At 47.0% G+C, this 23,430-nt stretch overlaps 1 protein-coding gene across 2 annotated transcripts in view; it reads right to left on the bottom strand.

Annotated features, from left to right (window-relative positions):
• PARP8 (poly(ADP-ribose) polymerase family member 8) overlaps positions 1-23,430 on the bottom strand; it is a 670,996-nt gene that overhangs the window by 119,202 nt on the left and 528,364 nt on the right. For both annotated transcript variants that reach the window (XM_086960612.1, XM_086960613.1), the window contains one exon: positions 7,372-7,497. In XM_086960612.1, coding sequence (XP_086816738.1) covers positions 7,372-7,497 — 126 coding nt within the window. The remainder of the gene's footprint in view (positions 1-7,371; positions 7,498-23,430) is intronic.

Genomic DNA, 23,430 nt, shown 5'->3' with positions numbered 1-23,430 from the left:
GGCCATAACAACCGTCCATAGGTTGCTGGCTGAGAGGAAGAGGTTGATTTTTTTGATTATTCTGTGGACCATGAAGCAGGATGAGGTCACCTGGTATAGTAAGTTTATTGTCCACTACGACTCCCAAATTCTTGGCTTTTTCTGGAAGGTGTTGGGCAGGCCCCCAGCACTTCCAGCTACCAGTCCGGTGTCCAGACCCAGGGATTATTGCCAAACTTTATCACCTCCGTTTTAGAGTTAAGCTTTAGACAGTTGGCTGACATCCAGATGGAAATAGGGCTCATGCATTTCTGAAACCTGTCCCCTGCTTCTCTTTCTGCTCCCTCCGTCAGCGACAACACAATCTGTGTGTCATCAGCGTAGGAGGTGAGCTGGAACCCAAACGACCGGATGATATTGGTCAAGGGGGCCATATAGATATGAAAAAGCGTGGGGCTCAAAGAAGAGCCCTGTGGCACCCCACAAGGAAGCGAAAAGGGGTCAGAGACGTTCCTGTAAAGATCCATGGTCTGGGACCTATCTGTAGCAGTTTCCATGCTAAACCCTTAACTCCAATGTTCGAGAGCCGATTCAGCAGGACCCCTTGGTGGACTGTATCGAAGGCCGCGGATCGGTCCAGGAGGATTATGATGGCACTTCCTCCCCTATCCACGGCCTCTCTGATTTCCTCCGTTGATTTTATAAGGGCCAGCTCTGTACTGTGAAAGGCTCTGAACCCAAACTGCGAGGGGTCTAAGGAGTTGTTCGCCAAAATGAAGTTACTGAGTTGGATATTCATTTCTTTCTCCAGTACTTTAGCAGGCAACGAAAAGTCTGGAAATCGGGCGATAGTTGTTTGGGTCCTTGGGGCCCAAAGATTGCTTCTTCAGCAGAGGGAGCATGGTGGCCGTTGCGAAGTAGCCATACCGTATCAAAATTTATGATCTAAAGTTGTCGCTTCAGGAGGCTCAATTTTATCAAGAAACTGCTCAAAGAGCGGTAAGCATTTTACATTGAGAAATCTTTCTGTCAAGCTGCTTAGGGAGCACTTCAAATAACACTTTTTGTTAATATATTTCCAGTATCTAGTCTAGAGTTGTTCTACCGGTGCCCTCCCGGCCCAGTGTGTCCCAAATGTGAAACTATGTCCTGGCCCCTGAATGGCAGTGACCCCAAATCCAGGACAGCGGCCACAGCGCCAGACTCCCTTTGATCCGTGAGGCATACTTACATATGCGCATCTTGCGACACATGGTGGCACAAATTCAGTTCAATGCCATCCAGCGACATCTGCTGCCACAAACCCTATTCAACGCCAGCTGGCAACACATGGATGAGGGACCAGGACTACTCTGCGGACCAGTAGGTCTAACATCCAGCACCTAGTCACGATTCACAAAGTCTGACCACACCAGTGGTCGCACGGTGAGGAGTAAGAGGAAGAGGCAGCTCAGTCCAGATGAAAGCCAGGTCACAGTCACGGAGCTGACTGAATACGTGGTGTCACTGAACCTGAACTACGCAGGCCGGTGGGGCCACCAACCTATGCCGGCGACACTCCGTGAATGGCCTGTGCTGACCGCTGCCTGCGGCCTACACTGCTCTCGGCCTAGGCTGTGCTCGAGTAGGCCACAGATTCCGTACTGAACATCAAGTATGCAAAGGCAGATTATATATCATTGCACGCAAGAAGAGGCGTAAGAGGTTGATGCCGTGCATCTTTGCGGAGAGAAAAGGATCATCGTTACGGAGGTGTTCTTACACTACTGACTACTGCCCTTGTGTCACTTGCGCTGTGCATCGCAAGCCAACAATACGTGGCTGTGGGCCACTGCTGACCATTGCCTCTGGCCTACACTGTGGTCCAGTAGGTCACAGAGTCATGATTCAGCAATGGCGGAGTTCATATCAGTGTACCGGCATCATTGCAGACTGCACCCCCACTCAACTCCGGTCTGTTCCCCAACATTCATGAACACGCTCTGGTCGAGCTGTTGTGGCGTCTAAGCCTATGGACTAGGGGGCAGTTTTCATCCTCATACAGCTGATATGTAATTGGTGGTGGCAAGGGGGCTATCGCATTCCACTCCTCCATTTGCTGCTTCCGGATAAGATCAAAACTTTTGGAGTCTTGCCCTGAAGGACACCTTCTACTGTCCCCCAAAACACTCTGAAACATACACCGTGGACAATGATGGTAACCAGCTCAGGTCGCATGGCCCATTTGACTGCACCGCAAATCACCATCCCGTGGCTGGGTGCCTGTGGCGGCCACAGTGCATCCGGAGCCACTAACTCGGTGCAGGTCCTGTCCGGGACCCCTTCTCTGGAGACATTTGGCTGGCCACTGAGGCGTAGGCCTTGGGGTCATCAACGCCATTACTCTGTGGCCTTGCGCTGTATGCATCCTCCAGGCCCAAATACATCCCACCAGGGCTCACACACCAAAGTGAGTCCAGACCGGCCCGGACGATGCATCACTGCACAAGGCACACGCCACCACCGCAAGGACCACCTCCAACTGCTGTCTGCCAGAGTTGAAGCGGTGGTCCTGACAGACTTCCGAGTTGCTCAGGCCTGTTGTGGATGCCATCATCAGCCTGATACCCTGCTCAACACTCCAGGTGCCAGTGACTCAGTGCACCGCAGGCCATTGTCCGTTGCTGATTGTGTTTTGTGCTGTGGAGTGGTTGCGCAGGTATGTCACCTCAAACAGTGTGGGGGCCCTGAGATGTTGATGGGGAAGATGATGCACGTCTAACACACCCCATTGCATCTGCATCAGGAATATATTGAAGGGACACAATCCAAGACTTATTCTTCTCATGAGAGAGCTCATCTCCATGGTTCATAGCCCAGTGCACTGCAACTCACGGATACTTCTGTTTGCATGTTGGCTGCCTCTGGACTTTCTCCGGCTCACTCCATGTTGCTCAGCAGTTAACTCTGTATTGTATGTTTTTTTTGTTTCCGTTGTACTGGTGTCCAATGTTCAAGTGGTTGTCAGAACCAGACATTCCGTGCGGTAAGGCGCACACTCACCCCACACACATCTAGCACAGGCGTCACTGTACATGTGGCCTTACCAATTAAGGGGCCGAGCGCATGCGCCTGGTTCACATTCCATGGGTTTGGCCCCCACCCACACCTGTTGGGCCAACTCCCTTTGGCATGCTGACACATAGCATTGGGGTGCCATGTGTGAGTGGGTGAAGTGTTGAGTCAGCTGTGCTTGAGGGTGCTTCTTGCGGTGTAGTCTGTTGCAGACTTGGTGTTCACCCCTGAGTTGCTTGGCTGGCCGGGTCCTGGTGGGGGGTTGCGTGAGATATCCATGGGTTGTTGTAGGGCGTTGGTGTCGACGGTGTGGTGGTCCTTTCTGGCATCACTGTTGTGTTGTGTTCTGTGCTCTGCTGGAGGTGTTGTGTGCCCGTCTGCGATGTGTAGGGGAGGTGCTTGTGGCATTTGTGTTGACATATGTGTTGGTGCATTGTAATGGTTTGCATGCAGACTGTATGCCAATGTAAATTGTAACTGTTTGGGGGCACTGGATTCTTCTGTGGGACAGTGCACATTTGAACTACATGACGGATGTGTGGTCATACTCATACATTTCAATTTCACTGTTTCCGGCACTGTCAGATGTAGTGGGCATGTTTCTGTGCATGTGCGGAGCCAGTTGTGTCCTCTGTTCTGCAGTGTCGGCTATGCGCATTGTTCCACGTTGTCATCAATGTGGGTGTGCAGTTTGTGCCAAGGGGATCTGGGACATTAACCTGGGTGTTTGTGGGTGGGCAGTGTGCTACGCCTCGTTGTACATGTATGCTATTGTGCCCATCTCTCCTTTCACCCGTCCCTATTCACTTCCTGTTGATGTTGTGTCAGGTCCTTTCAAACTGTGTCCATACTCCCTACTCCTTGTACCGTCCCCACACTGATGACTGTTGCCTGGGTTTACTCCAACTACTCCAGGGGTGCTGGACTGCCACATCCTGTCGCCGTTGCTGCCTTCCTGTTGGCAGCGGGTTGGTGCCTGGCTTAGGTAGTCACATCATGCCGGCGCCTATTGGCCTTCTGGATTGGCCTCCTCGGCACTCCGACTGCAATCCAGATGGTCTGCTAGTGGGTCAGTTGCTGGTAGTGTTCTGCACCTCCGTGACGCAGGTCTTGTTTTCCTGCGGTCTGCACCCCATGTTCCTCTCCCTCTTCTCCTTGGCCTTCCCAGACCCCGTTGTACATTGCTGGTAGTCTGTGGGGGTTGTGGGGTTCGAGTTGGCCTCTGCGCTGGGTCAGGGTGCATCCATGTTGCAATGTGCTTTGGCTTGTTTCTGGTGTATTTTTTCTGTGGTTTTTATGGTGCATTGTCCCACCAGACGCGTCTGATTGGCAGGCCTGTTGCTGATTTTCGAAACTTTTTGTACTGCGTTTGGCCTCATCGCATGTTTTTTAGCGTTCGCGTATCGTAATTTAGCAGATTGGCGTTGATTTTCACGTGGACATTTCCCACGTTATCTGGTGTCTATCGCATGCTACTTCCTTGTTGTGAATTCCACATTGACATGTGGTTATTTTCCTGCAAGAGGCTCCGATGTTGAAAGTTGCGTTAAGCTATTCTTACGGTAGTTATCACACATTCTTGTGAATATAGCCCTAAGTGTAGTAGAATCCAGGGCGCATTTTGTGTGAGACCAGTGAGATATCGACTAAATCTATTTTCAATTATTGAAAATTGGGATACATTGCAAAACCCCAAACATCAGAACTGTAGAGTGCTGCCTTAACCACTTTTGCTCGATGAATCTCTATTTTAAGGTCCTCAAAACAGTCTCAGCTATATGCAAAGTGCCTTTTTTCACGCTCTATGCGGACCATCACAATGTATTTGTCAGCCGAACCCCCTGGTAGTTAAACTTCTTCCCTGCCCTGGATATGAATCTTCCTTCTGAAAGACCTCTGGGGATTAAAGGCCATACATACATTTTGTTTTATTAGTGCTCATTTCTAATCCTTGTGAATTGCAGAAGCTTGAGAATTTATCAAGCAAAATTTGTAGGCCACCTGGGGTTCTTAATATTATTAGGGTATAATCTGCAAATAATAGTATGGGAATTTAACTTGAATGAAATGAAAAGAAAAAGTCATTTATAGAGCGCGATAGCTACCCTTAGGCATCCTAGCGCTGCGGACTAGTGTTCGTTGGGGCAATAAGAAATTAAACGGATTTTTTAAAGAGATGGGTTTTTAGTTGTTTGTGAAAAGATAAGAGATTGGGCTCTGCATGCAGGTGGTAATGCCTGCTTAGCAGAGCAGGCTATAAAATTGACTCCAACTCTTCAATCAAACCATCAATCGCATTGCATGTACAAGTGAACGCCACATGTTCCATAAATTTTTTCAGTTTTCCAGGCCCACGGGGCTGTTGGCTGCTTTTCTTTTCTCCATTATGAGAATATGTGAGCATGCATACAGCATGCATCCACCGCTGCGGGGCAGATAGTGTACTTTATAGTGCTTGCAGCGTGGTGACCCATCTCCTCTCCCCGGCTCCACAAACAGGGATCCTGGGAATTGGAGTCCCCACCAACAAAGTTTGTGTCCTGCGCTGCAAGACAGAGGGTGTACCTTTACAGCACATGCAATTTGGGGACCTGCTTCCTCTCACCACCTCCACCAACAGGGATTATAGGAGCTGGAGTCCCCACCAACAAAGTTCACATTTATATTTGTTTCTTAGAATTAAGGACCATGGTCTAACCAGGACATCATAACTTCACCTCGACACCGGGAAAGTGTGCAATTACAAATCTATTAGAATTATGTTTTCACACAATTGAACTTTAACTCAAGTAAATAATGAAAATGAAAAGCTAAATATCTCGCAAATTATCATTAAATTCAATACCAATCTAACTTTAAACTACAATGTGCGAAACCAGCTTTCAGACAAAGCTATTTTATGTCAATTCGAGTCACTTCACTATGGCCCAGATGCATGAAGCTAAAAACCGCTTGCAAAGGGGCAGATTCTCAGAATCTGCCTTTTTGCGACCAGTATTTTTGCATTTGGGATACATCATCCCAAATGCAAAAATCGCAAATTAAGAATTTGCTAAATTGCGATTACTTGCATTTAAGGAATCTCAATGCAATGCATTAAAGTTAAAAAAAATAGCGTTTTCGGTAATAGGGCTCGCAAAATACCATGAAGTTCAACTTCATGGTAATTTGCAAAAACTTTGAAAAATGCACTAAAGTGCATTTTTCAAAGTTTCATGTTGCGCACACAGGCATGTGTGTGGGCAACATAAGTGCACAGATAAATTTCAGGGGTGCAACAGGGTGTCCTTTTGACACCCCTGCACCCTAGAAATCGAATTCTCATTTTGCGATTCGCTATATGCGATTCGCAAATTGAGAATGTCTTGCCATTCATTCCTATCGACCTCTAGGCCCATAGGAATGAATGGGGAGGTATTCCTTAATTGCGACTCGCAATTTGCGAGTCGCAATTAAGGAATTTTAAGAAATCGCTATTTTTAAAGTGATTTCTTCTTGCATAGCATTTTGCTATTCCTTATTTTTTGCTAATAAGGAATCGCAAAATGGATACTTGATGCATCTGGGGGAATGCCCTCTTCTCAACCTGTTTTGCACTGTATATTCAGGGTCAGCCAGACCAGTCAACTTCTCTACAACTGGAATGAAAAGAATTGTGTTTTCCGAACACTCCAACCGCAATCCTGCAAGGGGTTCCCAAGCTCTTGATCACAAGTGAGTTATTGGGAAGACGTGCCTTGTATGCCACTTTGGGAGAGCATTGGCCTTGGACCTGAAGCTGGTTACCTTCGAATCAAGAAATTCATGAATACCAAATTGTTGGAACAGGCTTTAACATTGTTGGAACAGGCTTTAACTTAACAATGACGTTATTCTGGGGGTGAGTGAAAAACGTTCGACCTCCGTATATATCTGGGCTCTGAATCTTTGGCTACCGCCCAAATCACCTAATGAAAACATAGGCTACATTCTTTGAGGGAAGTTTTGATGGTCTTTTTCATGACGTAGTTCAAACAGTCTCAAGGAAAGAAGAGAAAATCAGAACAAGTTAGGGACAACCAAACGAGGCACTATGACTTGTATTAAGTTGCACTAATAATTAAATTTGCAGGAAACCACATTACCGTGTCAAACGTTAGAATAAAAAGATGTATAAGAATTTCCAAACAACACTTTACACAACACATTATCTGAAGGCAAGATAATGATCCAAAATAGAAAGATAGACGGCCTTGTTGAAAATACATAAATGCGGGCATCCCTTGATTCTGATGTGTATATCACTGCAGAAGTCTTAAAGAGCAATTAAGAAATGCAACAGCTTTGGCAAATATTTACCCTTGGATTAAAGGCAAGCATCTGAGAATCATTAGGATCTACCACTGAAGGATATGGCTCAAAAATAACGACTTTCCTAGGAGAGTCCAGAGCAGACCGACACATAGAGACAAGCAAATCTACCACCTGGAAAGGAAAAGAGAAAACACACAATCACTTCATAGGTAGTGTACATTTTAGCAAACTAATTTTATTTTCAATGCAAATACTGAGAACACATTTACACTAGAGATAAAATTAAGAGAGTTCTGCGAAAGAGAGAATTTACAAAGCCTATAGGGGATCTTACATGATATTCAAATCACAAATATCGACCTACAGAAATATCGAGTTCTAAATATCGTTGTCAAAAATATCACCTCCCTATAGTTTTAAAGGTAAGTACAATAATATTGAAAAAAAAGTTCGTTTTACACTAATATCGAATTGATATATACAAAACAAAATCTTTTTTAAATATATTTATATATATATATATATATAGTTAGAAATAGTAAATATTAAATGTTTTCACATTTAACATTAATATATTGTAAAGAAATATATATAAACATATACTTATTTAGACTTACACATACATATATGCAAGTGCATATGCTTATATACACATGTATATTGAAAACTATTAGTAAAAATAGTAATTTACATTTAGATTATGATTGTCTATTTTTTATTTACTAATGTATGAACATATAAAATGCAATAATAATATTTAACAAAACTGCAAAAAATGAAAATAATTGGCAGTTTAAATATATATATAAAAAGTACACAATTAAAAATACACAACCACATAATATTAATAATATATATTTAAACAATATTAACACAACTATTAAATTCTAGGAATAATAAAAAGACTATTCACACTCCAGACTGTGCAACAGTAGGAAATGGTTAGAGTAAGGAGGCGTACAAATTACTATACCCACTTCAGTCTGTGCTACAGTAAAGAAAGCGTTGGACTCAGGAAGGGTACCATCTACTATTCCCATTCCAGTCTGTGCAACAGTAGGGAAAGCATTGGACTCAGTAGGGCTAAAATGTTTATTCTCACTCCAGTGTGTGCAACAGTAGAGAAAGCGTTGGACTCAAGAGGGGTGAGATTTACTATTCCCAGTTCAGTCTGTGCAACAGTAGGGAAAGCGTTGCACTGCAAAGGGGTAACATTTACTCTTCCCACTGCAGTCAGTGCAACACTAAGAAAAGCGTTGGAATACAGGGGGGCGGGGGGGTAAAATGTACTATTCCCACTACAGTCTGGGCAACAGTATGGACAGCGTTGGGCTAGGCAAGGGTTACATTTTCTATTCTCACTCCAGTCTGTGCAACAGTAGGGAAAGTGTTGGACGAAGGAAGATTAAAAACTTCTATTCCCACCATAGTCTGTGCAACAGTAGGGGAATGTGTTGGACAAAGGAGAGGTAAAAATGACTATTCCCACTTAAGTCTGTGCAACAGTAAAAAACGCGTTGGACTCAGGAGGGGTAATATTTACTATTCTCACTTCAGTCCCTGCAACAGTAGGTAAAGCGTTGGATTGTGGATGGATAAAATATATTTCTCCCACTCCAGTCAGTTCAACAGTAGGGAAAGCACTGGACTCAGGAGGAGTAACATTTAGTATTTTCACTTCAGTGTGCGCAACAGGAGGGGAAAGTGTAGGACTCAGGAGGGGAACATTTACTATTACCACTCCAGTCAGTGCAACAGATGGGAAAGCATAGGACTCAGGAGGGGTAAAATGAACTATTTCCACTCTAGTCTGTGCAGCAGTATGGAAAGTGTATCACTTCAAACACATACCATATTTTAATACACGTATGGAGGGATGGAGGGGGTTAACCTCATAAGAAGCATTGAGCTTGCAACTAATGTTCTGTTTAACGAACCCTTAAAGTCTCAGCACTTTATATAAATTTTTGGATTATATTACACACCTGGGAAATTGGCCAAATGGAATTCTGGTAGGGTGACTAGCTGTAACCGGTGTGGTCTGTATGCGGGTGACGCCCCCCACATGTTTTTTTCCTGTCTTAAGCTCTCTAAATTTATTAAAGACGTAGAGGTTTTTATTACGGTTAACCTGGGCATACCAATACAAATATCACCAACGTTGGTGATATTTGGGTGTCAAGAAATGTATTGAATGATTGGTCGCCTGCTGAGCAGGGATTTGTATTTATCTGTATGGCCATTTTCCGTTTATGTATCACCTCTCAATGGCTGGATGAGGCATTGCCAACTTTTATTAATTGGCAAACTAGACTACTTTCCACATATCATCTCGAGATGGCACTATACAGAACTAAGGGAATCAGAAGGAAAGAACAGGGGAGTAAATTGTGGCATTCCATTGCAATGTGGATAGGCTCGTAATTTGAAGGAAAATATGGAAATAAATGAATGTACTTTATGATTTTTTCACCTATAGGAACAAAATGCCATGTAGTAATGTAATAGCGATGAATGCTTGTAAGCTGCATTTAATTTGTACAATTGATTTGTAATCTAACTATACTTTGAAGATATTTTCTGTTTTTTTGATTGAGCCATCATGTGTCTGTCTGCTGACATAAATTTCAATTAAAAAAAAAATAAAGGAAATCACAAAATTGACATTATAAAAGTGTAAAAATTTATATCAAATACAAAAATGCTAAGGATTGATTATTTAATTGAATTACCACATTATACTACCACATACCTAGCAGCCCATATTTAAATTAATGAAAATAAAATATTATGAAGCAATTAACATATGGAGTAATAAATAAAATAATTAATAATAAAGTAATAATTATTTGGTAATTATTATGACTTAAATAACATCCCACTCTTTCACTTAAAAACACAGCACACATCTAATATAAAACATAAACATATATTTAATGAACAATTTACATAATTATACATACATTACATATTTTATTAAAATCAATAATTGATTGATATTTCCTATTTACTTAATTAACTTCTCACCCAATACACCTACAAACCCAACAACCTGCACTTAAGATATAAAATAAAAAAATATAATAGCTATACAATTTACATAATGAGCAATTAAAAAAGTAGTACATTAATAGCTAATTAATCGATTATTACTTAACTAACTTCGAACCCTATACTCCTACAAATCAACCGACCAACACCAAAAATATAACTTGAAAAATATATTTGCACAACTTGCATAATTAATTGAGAATTACATAATTAATAATAAAATAATTATTAATAGACAAATTACTTACTGTTGGTAACACCTTATTTGGAAGAGACAATCTAGCTGCAGATTCCTTACCTATTATTATTTCAGGTATCAGGCTGGATCCGGTCACTTTTGCTAAAGCAATAACCTTGCACGCCAGTAGGTGGCATCGGTTGGCTCCATGGGACCTCATGTGCGTCATCCACGGCAGAAGTGATTTCCTCATCAGTTATATAGGCGCCACCTCGGTGCAGTAACATCAGCTACTTTTCATGACTTTCCATGTCAGGTGCACAGAGCCATTAAGCGCAGTGACAGTGGTGTGTACAGAATAACTAGGACCCTGAAAAGGACCAGCCCTGACCTAAATACCTGACCTCAGTGCGGGGAGGATGGGTGGGTCAGTATGGAATCTCTGGCTAGATTATGTCTCTACCAGATGAGGTGTTACCGAAGGTAAGTAACTAGTCCATCTGATAGATACATCTAGCCACAGATTCCTTACCTTAGAATAGATACCCCAGCAATACCTTCCATGGAGGAGGGACTGCAGGCAAGTTTATACCAAGAAATCCTGCAGGACAGAGCATCCAAAAAGACTGTTTCTGCGGACTTGACTGCCCAGGAAGTAGTGCTTAATGAACAGGTGCCGTGATGCCCCTGTTGCTGCCTGACAAATGTCACGGACTGGAACACCATGTTGTAACGCTGTGGAATGAGCCCTCCAGCCTTCAGAGGCTTCTTGGCCAGAGTGTAGCAAATTTTGATGCAGAGGATGACCCATCGCAAGGTACCCCACGAAGAGTTGGTTGCCCACCAGGAACTCCTCAGTGCAGTAAAGGTTGAACGACAATGCTGTTTTTGGGTCTAGATGTTGGAGTCACTTCTCCTCTTTAGATGGTGATGAGGAGCATAGAAAGAGGGTAAGGTGACTGTTTGCCCAACATAGAATGGTGTTACTAGTTTCGGTAAGAAAAAGGCCCAGTGAGGAGCACCAACTTATATGGGAAGATGGTCAAGTAAGAAGGCTTGGATGACAGAGCCTGCACTTTGCTTCCCCTCCTGGCAGACAGTATTGCCACTAAAAAGACAGTTTATGTGGAAAGCAGCCGTGGGGGCCGTTGTGCAGAGGTTTGAACGGAGCGCACATCAGGAAGGTGAGAACGAAATTAAGATCCCACGGTGGCATGATGAATAGGGCAGGTCAGAACATGTGTACAAGCCACTTCAGAAATCTGTTTACAATAGGCGATTTAGTTTAGGAGAGTTGGTTTGGCAGTCGCAAGAAGGCAGACAAGGCCAAAAGGTACCCCTCAAGTGTGTCCAGAGCAGAGCAACTACCACTTTGGAAACTCCAATGCGCAAAACTGCTGATATCGTGCCTTTGGTGGAAGTAAACAGATCTAATCAAGACTCTCTCCACTGCTGAAAAGACCTAGAGCCACACCCGGATGAGATGTCATTCGCAATCCTCTACGCATCCACAGCTCAGGTTGTCTACCCTGGCATTCAGGGAGCCTGCCAGGTGTTGAACCACCAAGGATATGCCCTGCTGCTCCAGCAATGTCCAGAGACGCAGGGCCTCCCGACAAAGGGTCCATAATCCCACCTCCCTCTGTTTGTTGCACTTCCACATGGCGGTGGTGTTGTCCATGAACACTTGGACTTACGTCCCCTTGATGGAAGGGAGAAAAGCTTTCAATGCCAAGGCAAAAAGCTTTGAGCTCCAGCAAGTTGATTTAAGTCTGCTCTCCACCTTTCCCAGATAGCCACCCATTCCAGGAGTGAAACATCTGTCACTGCTGTGAGATCGGAGTGGGAAGGGATAGGGGTCTACTTCTGACCCCACCACGGGCGGTCAGCCAGAACTGCAGGTCCCAGGCAGTTTCCTCCAAAATCTAAACCATGTCGGAGAAATTCCGCTGATGTTGCTCCCACTGCAAATTCAGGTCCCACTGCAGAACCATCCGGGATGTGTCACAAGCAGGATGCAGAAGGCCAATAAACCCAGCAGCCTCAGAGTCATTCTCACCGAAATTCAGGACAGAGGCTGAAACATCGGTATCATAGTCTGAATATCCTGGACTCGCCATACCCAAAACTGCACTGTGTCTAGCTCTGCTCTGATGAAAGGACCATCTGAGATAGAGTCAGATGTGACTTCAGCACATTGACAACCAACCACAGAGAAAGCAGGATGTTCGCTGTAGTCTTGAAATGGGAGACAACAGCATATAGATATGGGAAGACTGGTACTCCTGATCGGGGCAGATGAGCTGCACCCAGGACCATCACCTTCGTGAACACCCAGGGGGTGCTGTGAAGGCCAAAGGGGAGTACTGTGAACTGAAAGTGCTTGTGGCCTACAGTGAACTGCAGGTAACGCCTATGAGCAGTCAGGACGGGAATGTGAAAATAGGCATCCTGCAAGTCAAATGCTAACAACCAGTCTTCGGAGTCTAGGGCAGACAAGACCCAAAGAAGAGTGAGCCTCTTGAACTAAACCTGTTTGAGAAAGTAGCTGAAGACCCGCAGATCTAGGATAGGACCAAGGCCATTGTCCATTTTTGGGACCTGAAAGTAGCAGAATAGCAACCACAGCCTACTTCTGGTACCAGAACCCTCTCAATTGCTCCCTTGGCCAGGAGAGCCCTGGCTTTCTCCTGAAGCAAGGTAAGGTGGTCCTCCATCAGCCGATTGTAAGTCGGAGGCATTGAGGGAGGGGTAAACTCGAATAAGAGGGAGCAGCCCTTTCAGAAGACCCACTTGTCCGATATGATGTTTTGCCTGTTGTGGAGGCAATGGCTGATCCTGCCACCAACCGGCTGTCCAATAGCCTGAAGGGCCAGACTCGGACAGTTAAGAGGCTGTGGGGAGAGTTTAATGATTAAACCTCTGCCCATCACATCCACTTGGTTGAAAGGAGCCATGGCCACAGCCACGCAGAGGTTGCTGAACTTGCACAGTCTTGTGGCTAGGATATGGCTGGTACGGCTGCAAGCCCCTTCTGGAGCCACGAAAGGATCAAAAAGCAGACTGGAGGCGGGTGGTCATCTTGAGGACCAAGGGCCTGGCCATAGCCCTCAAGTCCTTAAAACGCTACAGGGCCATGTCTGCCATCAAAGAGCATTTCCATAAGGGAAGCCTGAACATTCTCAGAAGAGGCAGAAGTCCTCAGCCGGCATGTTGTTGAATAGCCACAGTTGACGACATTGAACTGCCCAGCTAGTTAGTAGAGTCAAACTAACAATGAATGGGGAACTTGGCTGCATTTTACCTGTCCCATTCCGCTTGGGAGAGAAAGAACCATGTCTCCTATGGAACCTATGGCAGCACCTGCACAACCATTTCCCACACAGAGTGGGCATAATGCCCCAAGAGGCATTCAAAGTTCACTGACTGCAAAGCAAGGCTGAGGAAGAGAAAATCTTCTTGTCTCAACTATCCAGCCACTTAAATTCCCTGTCCGATGGTGCAGAAGTGGGGACACCTTGTGAGGTAGAGGCTTCAACCACCAAGCTCTCAGGGATAGTATGACTGGTGAGAATATTGGATCGCCCGGTGTAGGGCAATGGGTGTTACTAATAAGCCAATTTGCAGGAGCCCCTCTGCTGCTTCCAATCCTCATTCATTCCTAGCCCCTCAAAATAAGGCTAAGGAAAAGACCTAAAACCCAAGGGTGGCCTTGGTGCAGGAATCAGTGTCAAAAGACACTGGTCCAGGTTGTTGGGGGATAAGAATGGGGCTGGGGCGCCAGGAGTCTTGGCGCAGAGAACTGGGCCAATCCTTGCTAGGGCCAGAGCCGCCGGTATGAAACCTGATGGTGCCCGTCCTGAGACTCTGGAGCCTGAGGCATGTTAGGAGGGTCAGGTTGCCCAAACATGAAGCTCATGGCATCATGGGAATCTTAAAGCTGGGCGGGTGTTGCTCTGGCTCCTGGAAATGCCGTGTGGAGCGGTGCCATCCCAGGTGCAGGTTCAGCAGCACGAGGCCTAGTGCATCGAGGCTCTTCCGTCACATTGGCCAACAGACGGGAAGAAGAGGAAGCACGCTTCTTGTGATTCTTATGCCACTTACCTGACCGACTCGACGACTAAGAGCAGAGGAACGAGTACTTCGGACTCTCGAAGCTGCGCCCGGACCTTTCTCTCTACTTAATCCGGAATGAGAACTCTGCGGAGAGCAATGTGGACTCGAACGCCAGGTCGCAATAGTTTTAGAAACTGTTCCCTCAAACCCTTTGGAACCGTGGCCCGGCAGTCAGAGCACGACGTTGAGTCGTGGTTGCGCTCCAGAGACAAAAAAAGTGTGGATCCGTCACCAACATGGGGCAGTGGCAGGCAGCACTTAGTTTGAATCCAGAAGTCTTCTTTGAAATTGATGAAAATACCTACACACCAAACAACATCAGCAAAACGTTGAAAAGAGAGTGTAGAGCTCTTCAGGGATATGCGCTAGCTGGCGTGGAAAGAACTGATGTCAGCGCATTGAGGTGGCACCTAAAAATGTATAATTACACAATTTACATAATTATCAATGAAATTATTAATATTCATTAAAAAAATTAATTATACTTAATTAACTTCCCACACTGTACCCCATGCACCTCACCAGGTACGAAGCTTTAAATGACTATTGGCAATTAAATTAAAATGATAAATGACTTAAAATGACAAACATTATTTAAAAAACATTAACTACAACTATACAAACAATATATAACATATACAATTAAAATATTATTTAAAATGAATAAAGATAAATCAATCAAACAGCATTTGTAGAGTGCAGCACTGTCACCCCTAGTGGTTTCTGGGCACTGTCCCTGTCGAATAGCCAGGTCTTAAGTCTATTTCTGAAGACTGCTAGTGAAGGGGCTGTATGGAGCTGGAGGGTAGGGTCTTAGTAGCAATGTTGAAGAAGGAGTGGACACCGCGGTGCCTGCGACATATGCAGGGGTTGTGCGAGGTGAGTGAAGAAGACCACAGGTGTCTAGAGTGTTGGTGGAAGTTCAGTTGATGGTTGATGTTGATGTAGACAGGTCCTAGGTCGTGGAGGGATTTGTAGGTGTACCTGAGGATCTTGAACTGGCACCTCTTCTGGATGGTGAGCCACTGGAGGTCCTTCAGGTGGGGGCAATGTGAGTTCATTAAGGGAGGTCAAGGATGAGTCTGGCTGCAGTGTTCTGTATGGTCTGGAGTCTTCTGAGGAGCTAGATGGAGATGCCGGCAAAGAGGGGGTTGCCATAGGCGATGTAGCTGGTGGCGAGACACTGAGTGACAGTCTTTCTGGTATTGACTGGGATCCATCTGAAGATTCTGCAGAGCATGCACAGTGTGGAGAAGCAGGAGGCAACTTTTTTGACTTGTTATTTCATGGTCAGTTGGCTGTCGAGGATGATGCTGAGGTTGCATGCATGGTCTGTCGGTGTAGGTCCGAGTTCTGCAGGCCACCAGCTGTGGTCCCAAGCAAAAGTGTTCTTCCCGAAGATCACTACTTCAGTTTTGTCAGAGTTTAGTTGGAGGCAGTTGTCTCTCATCCATTTGGATACGTTGTTCATGGTGTCGCAGAAGTTGGTTTTGCCTTTGGAGGGGTCCTCAGTGTGGGAGATGATCAGTTGATTGTTGATTGTTATCTCTGTAGGAGATTATATGGAGTCCGTAAGATCTGATGACTTCTGCGTGGGGGGTCATGTTGAGGTTGCACAGGGTGGGGTTGAGGGAGGTTCCTTGTGGTACACCACATATGATGTCTTTGAGTGTGGGTGTGAATGGAGGCAGTCGAATACTCTGTATACATCATGTAAGAAAGGAGATGATCCACTTGAGGGAGTCTTGTTCTATGCCTCTGTTGTACAGTCTGTTGATGAGGCTGTTTGGGGAGATGTTGATGAGGCTGTTGAAGGAGATGGTATCAAATGACACGGAGAGGTCGACGAGAATCAGGGCCACCATTTCTCCATGGTTGAGGAATGTTCTGATGTTGTCTGTGGCAGCGATCAGCGTGGTCTCATTGCTATTGTTGGAATGGAATCCTGATTGTGTGGCATCCATTAGGTGGTTTTGCCCCAGGAATTCGATGAGCCGCTGGTTGATGGCTTTCTTGAGTACTTTGGCCGGGTAGGAGAGCAGGGAGATAATACGATCCTTTTTGAGATCGTAGTCTTGGAAGGTTGCTGTGGGGATGGAGATGCTAAGGATGCTGGTGAGTTGAGTGCTGATTGGGCTTGTTGCGAGGTTATAAAGGTGATGGTGGCAGGGGACAATGGGTGCCCCGGAGTAGATGGAAGACATGATGGCTGAGGTGGTCAGGGCAATGAGGGCGGACCACGTGGTAATGGTTTGGCTGATGTGTGCTGGCTGGTTGAGGTTGTTGGGGATGTGGGCCACGGGTTGCAGGATGACATTGTTGATGTTGGTGATCTTGCTGTGGAAGTAGTCTGAGAATGTGGCAAAGAGTTTTTGGGAGGGGTGGATGGTGTTCTCTATGGCTTTCAGTTTGGAGAATTCTTTGACTATTTTGAGGAGTTCCTTTGTGTGGTCGGCCATGGAGTCGATGCAGGTGGTTATGGCTGTTTTCTTGGCTTCTTTGATGTGAAGTGATAGTTGCTGAGGGCTGTTTTGTAAGCTGCTCTGTCGGCAGAGTTGTTGGTGGAGCGCCATTGTTTCTCTTGTTGGTGGCAGTTGTGCTTGGTGGTCCTGAGTTCTGGGTTGTACCAGCTGGAATGTTTGGAGGTCTGGTTGGATTTTGTAGGATTTAGTTGTGCGATTCTCTTGCCACTGTCGGTTACCCATGTGGCAAAGTTCTGGATGACTTGGTCGAGGTCAGTTGAAAGCAGGGACAGCAGGTAGCACAGGAATATAGACAGAAGGAGGTACAGGGAGAGCAGGCAGGGACAGAAGGCAGTGCAGGGGCAGGGACAGCAGGCAGCGTAAGGATAGGGACAGCAGGCAGTGCAGGGAGAGCAGGCAATGGAGGGACAGCAGGCAGCGCAGGGATAGGGACAACAAGCAGTGAAGGGACAGCAGGCAGTGCAGGGACAGCAGGCAGTGCAGGGACATCAGATGTTGCAGGGATTGGGACTGTAGACAGTGCAGGGATTGGGACAGCAGACAGCGCAGGGATAGGGACAGCAGGTAGTACAGGGACAACAGACAATGAGTGACATCAGGTAGCACAGAGGAAAGGACAGCAGCCATTGTGGGGACAGCAGGCAGCTCAGAGATAGGGAAATATGGCATCCGAGGAACAGAGACAGCAGGCAGCAAGGGAACAGGGACAGACAGCAAGCAGCACAGGGACAGCAGGCAGCACAGGGACAAGGACAGCACGCAGTGCTGGGCAGGTATAAGAGGCAGGCACTGTGCCTTAGGATGGGGTCAAGTGAAAGAGGGGTGACCCAGCCCTGCTTCCTCCGGGCGTGGATAGGCCCATGATGCTATGTTATGTTATGTTAAAGTTATTTGTACAGCGTCCATACACCGGTTTGTGTCTTGGTGCTATATATAGGATTAGCCTGAGTCCTGGTGAGTTATTCATATGCCTGAGTAAACAGCCATGTCTTGATAAGTCTCCTAAATCTCAGGATGTTTGTGCATGACCTGATATCAAGGGGAAGGGTATTCCAGAAGCAGGGGGCTAGCACCGTAAATCTGCTACCTCTTATCCGCTTTAATTTGTAGGTTCATGTGGGCTGAGTGCAGATTGTGGGTGGGTATGTGTCTCTGAATAAGATTGGAGACAAGTTTTGAGCAGATGCCATGCAAGGATTTAAAAATGAGACACCCTACTTTGAAGGCACAACGTTGTGGTATGGGGAGCCAGTGCAGCTTCCTCATAAGAGGGGAACATTTTTACCATCTGGGCTGATGGAAAATCACTCTAGCGGCCTGGTTCTGCACATGTTGCAGTCTTTTGACTAAATATAGCACTAGACTGAAGTACAGAGAGTTGGCGTAGTCTATGTGGGAAATGGCCATTGCCAGAACAACCTGCACCAATGCTTCCCAATAAAAAGTCTGCTAATTTATCCGTATCTTACACAACTGTACGAAATAGGTAGAGACTACCATTCCAATCTGGGACTTCATGGATAGGACGGAATTGATTATAACCCCAAGGCTCTTAGCTGAGGAGGATGGGGTTGGGGAGATCCCAGCTCATCTGGCCATAAATGTGAGCTCCAAGGATTTCGAGCGCCCCCTATCAGGATCAGCTCGGTTTGGTCCAGATTTAACTTTAGATGGTCGTTATTCAACCAATTACGAATGTGCAGCATGGTGGTTTGAAATTCAGACATAGAATCGGTCGTGTTGTCAATGGTAAATATTTGTTTCAGGTCGTCTGCTTAATGGAATGCGCTCACATTTCTTTTTCTTAAGGACATAATCAGAGGGAGTAAATACAGGTTAAACAGGTTAAACAGGTGCGGGTATAATGAAGTTCCCTGTGGCACTCCGCATGTGGATTTAATATTAGGCGCTCTAAAGTGGGAAAGGCAAACAGACTGGAAACGGTCCTCCAGGAAGGATGCAATCCAGCTGAGAGCCGAACCCTGGAGTCCTGCATCCCTGACACGGTCCACTAAAATGCTGCGGTCGACCGAGTCAAATGCTGTGGAAAGGTCCAACAATACTAGATCCTGGGGGGGCTCTTGTCGGCTTCCTTCCGTAGTTTGTCCAGCACAGTCAGTATTACTCAGTTGAATGAGAAGCACAAAACCCTGCTTGGTGGGGTCAAGGTATTGAGACTGTTCAATAAATAAACAGAGGCATTTTGCCACGTGGGATTTGAATACCTTGGCCAGGAAGGTAAGCAAGGAAATAGGGTGGTAGTTAATCGGGATCAGGTGGTCTGCCCCAGGTTATTTTAGAAAGGGGAACTATAATTGCCTATTTAAAGACTCCGGGGGGAACAGCCCTGTGTCTATGAATCATTCAGTAGAGAGAGGGTAGGCTCAGGGTTTAAAGTAAAAACTTGTTTTAAAATATAAGGTGGACAGCTATCATTAGGGGATCCAGATTTCACTTTGATCAGTAGTTTCAAAAGGGCTTATCTACTGATTGCCGGAAACTGATTAAGGGAGCAGGGGTTTCTAGGCACTGTTGGGTGTGCCTCATCAGCACGAATGGCAGGAAAACTGGTTTTAATTGCAGCCATTTTGTTGATAAAAAAAGTGTTGAAGGAGTTGCAAAGCGTTTGGGTAGATATGGGTTTTATTGTGACTCCATCGGGATGGGGCAGCTCATTAACAATTGTGAATATATCTTTCAATTTATTAGGAGAGGAGATTGCCTGTAATAAGGTCTGGCAGCGGGAAAACCTCAGCAATCCTACTCCCAGTAGTGGAGGCTGCCAGGAGTTGTGGTTCTACGAGGTGGAGGGTTCAAGGTGAGTCCCGCGATGTGGGAGGAGGTGCCCTGTAATAAGGGCTGGCGGCTGGATAACAGCGGGAAAACATCAAGAATCCTACTTCCAGTAGCGGAGGCTGCTGGGAGTTGTGGTCCTGCGGGGTGGAGGGTTCAAGGTGAGTCCCGTCATGTGGGAGGAGGTATTTAACAACAAGGGGTGGTGATGGACGCAGTTTCTGAATTAAGCAGAATACTCTCACCCAGTCAAGAGATCAGGGCTAGATCCAACACCGTTTTTTAGCTCACTGCACCATCCCAGTTCAGAACCTGGCTATATGCAAATTAGTCTGTTCCTGTCCCAGTGCATGATGGGAACAGGGCAAACCAAACTACCAAGCCAATTCTTACACTGGGAAGGAAACAAGCTTCTGGGGACCGGTTTCTGGCATTTCAGCCGTCGTCGTGTGGGAGGAGGTGCCCTGTAATAAGGGCTAGGAGCGGGATAACGTCAGGAAAACATCAATAATCCAACTCCCAATAGCGGAGGCTGCTGGGAGTTGTGGTCCTGCAGGATGGAGGGTTTATGGTGAGTCCCGCTGTGCGGTAGGAGGCGCCCTTTATTACAAAGGGGCGGAGGGAAAACGTTAACAATCCTACTCCCAGTTGTGAAGGCTGTTGGGAGCTGTGGTCTTGCAGGGCGGAGGGTTCATTTTCTTAAAAAACAATATTTTGTACAACTAATTTATTGAAAACAATAGTGTTAGAAGGTGGTTCTGAAACTATGGGACATCTGGATTTTTCACTTTTTGAGCATCTAATTGTTGAGCTTTTACTGTGGGGGAGGCTCATAAGTTGGGACTCACCCACAGTGAACTCATAATGAAAGAGACTGCATGGGGATTTTACTGGTGTCCCCCTGGCTTGACCAGGCCACTGCGCAGTAGCTGGAGTAAGGGACACTGGGCTGGTTACATGCAGACACATGTGTACATGCATGTGCACACGTGTAGGGGCTGCGCTGGGGAGATTCCTAGCGTACACAGCCAAGGAGCAGGTGCAGACAGACCGGTGTGGCAGGACATATAAAGAATGGGGTGGTGACATGGAATAGGCTTTATACAGTGGGAAGAAACAAGCCAGGGAGAGTCAGTGTCCTTTACAGTGTGTATTCTGTGTGTATTCCATTATTTTTGTATGGGGATAGGGAGCACATGTGCTAGTTTTACTTTTCTAAGGCCCACAGATTCCAGACACACACTAAAGTCTGATGTAACAGATGTGAGAAGGAGCATTCTGCAGAGTCCAAAGTCATATTTGTACTGCTTTTGGGTCATCCAGAACTGTCACATTTCTCTGAGTCAGTCATAACCAGGGCCTGGCTGAGGGCTGACCTCAGCAGGATGGATTGATAACCTTTCTTCCACAAGGTAAGGCCTCCTCTCCACAAAGAGAAGATGGGTGGGGCTACAGGCTTATCCATCTGCAGCTATCACTGGGTGCCATGCACCAGGCTGAACCACGGGAGGAAGGCAGCGAGGGCCGAAGGGGTTTTTTCAGAGACCATGTGGCAAGAGACCCTGGACAACGTCATTTTGAACAAACCCAGAGGCAGGGCAGGAAGACAGGAGCAGGGGCAGTGAAGTGATGTGTCGCTGTTTGATAGGACAAACACAGAGTTCAAGCCAGCCCCATACTCAACTTTTAAAAAGTGCTTGCACAGGAAGAGAAGCTCTCTGGGGTGTGGTCTGCAGAGGCCGAAGGTGCTGGAGCCTGGCGCAATGGGCAGTTGGAAGGAGCAACCCCCTGACTGTCCCAGGATCCTGAGTAGTACCAAGAGAAGAGCCCAGGACCTGTGCGCAGAAGCAGGGCCCTCTGCGCAGGGAGAAGAGAGGCCCAGGAGGAGAGCCAGGCAAAAGGCTGGTGCAGGGAGCCAGTGAAGAAAGCCCCCTGCAGAATCCACCCTCTGGGAGACCCGGAGGGTGAAGGAGAATGCTCCCAGTGACTGGAGAGCACCACCAGGAGCAAGAGGAGGTGTAAATGGCGCAGTTCGGCAAGCTGGGGGATGAGATATGCCCCCAGAAGGTAGCTGACCTTTGACCTCCAAGAAGACCAACGACAAAGCGCGTGGGGCTCTGCTGCCAGTCTTGAATGGGCCCCCGGGGTGGGTAAGTTCCCTGGGGGCTGCCCCACAAAGAAGCAAAGCCGGGGAGCACCGTTGGGCTCCCTGTGAAGCTGGTAAAGAGGGGTACCAGGAGCCCACCCTGGCCCACGGAAAGAACTGGAGCAGGGGAGCGCCATTGCTTCCCCCTGGGAAAAGTGCCTGGGGCCCGGGATTCTATCTCCGGGCCCCACAAAGGCCGGCGCACTCCCCATGAAGATTTTTAATAAGGCAGGGTGGCCAGGAGCCCAATGTGGCCCCCGGAGGAGAAGTTAAGGTGGGGAGCACTGTTGTGCTCCACGTGAAGATGTCCCCCCGCTGAGTGACAGGATCCCACTCCGAAAAAGCCAAAGAGTGCCCCCATCTCCGGGCCCCGAAGAGATGAGGACGGAGGAGTGCGGTCGCGATCCCCGCGGCTGCCGGAAGGATGGAGGATTGCCGTCACACTCCGCCGGACACCTGCAGCATTTGAGTCTGCCTCGAGTCTGCCCGCACTGGCGGGCAGACCGCAATGGAGGGGCCGCTCCCCAGCAGCACGCAAGGGTGCTGACCAGAGGGGGAACCGGCGGGGGCATCCAGGGGTGGGCTCCCCGGGCTGCCCTCCAACAAAGTGGTAATGCGGGGCCCGGGTGAGACCGGATCCCCACAAGAGGAAGAGCAGCCTGGGGTGTGCTCCCCGGGCCGCACAGAACACTCACCGCGAAGAAGCAGCTGCGGGTCGTCTCCCCGAGCTGCGGCATATCTCCTGGGGGTCCAGGTGGGACCGGCCCCCTATCGATAATGGAAGATGCGGCGAAGCTGCTGGTAAAACAATCACGTCTCCCCCCGAAGCAGGGTGGGAGCCGCTACTATAATATGCAGCTTCCTTGTGTATATGGCACAAGGGAGCGCCCATAATGCCTTGCAGGCCCGGACTGGCCTGGAAGGAAAACCCATTGTTTTCTCTGCTTGTGGTGGCCCCAGGAGAACGGGCTCATCACCACATGTGTGCCAGGATGCAGGGGGGAGCTGTAGGAGCAACAGAGACTCCCCCAGCACCAAAATGGAAGTCCCTCCCTGAGTCTCCCGGGGAACTGGAAGAAATAACCCCTCAAGGGCTCAGCCAGCATTTAACACCTTCTGGGCTGGAACTTTTGTTCTACAGCTGAGGGTGCATTGAGAAGAGCATCAAGGAGTAAAGGGCTGAGTTGGGGATGTCTGGAGAAGGGCATCCCCCGGAGGTGAAGAGGTGTAATTGCACCAGAAATGCATTTACTGAGGTTATTTCTTTTAGAGGGACTGAAGGTAAGATGTGTAATGTGAAGTACCTGTGTAAGGTGATGTCATCATACACAAAGTGG

This window comes from Lissotriton vulgaris, chromosome 3_1, assembly GCF_964263255.1.
Source record: "Lissotriton vulgaris chromosome 3_1, aLisVul1.2, whole genome shotgun sequence".
Classification (NCBI taxonomy): Eukaryota; Metazoa; Chordata; class Amphibia; order Caudata; family Salamandridae; genus Lissotriton; species Lissotriton vulgaris.
This window is presented reverse-complemented; position numbering and strand designations above follow the sequence as displayed.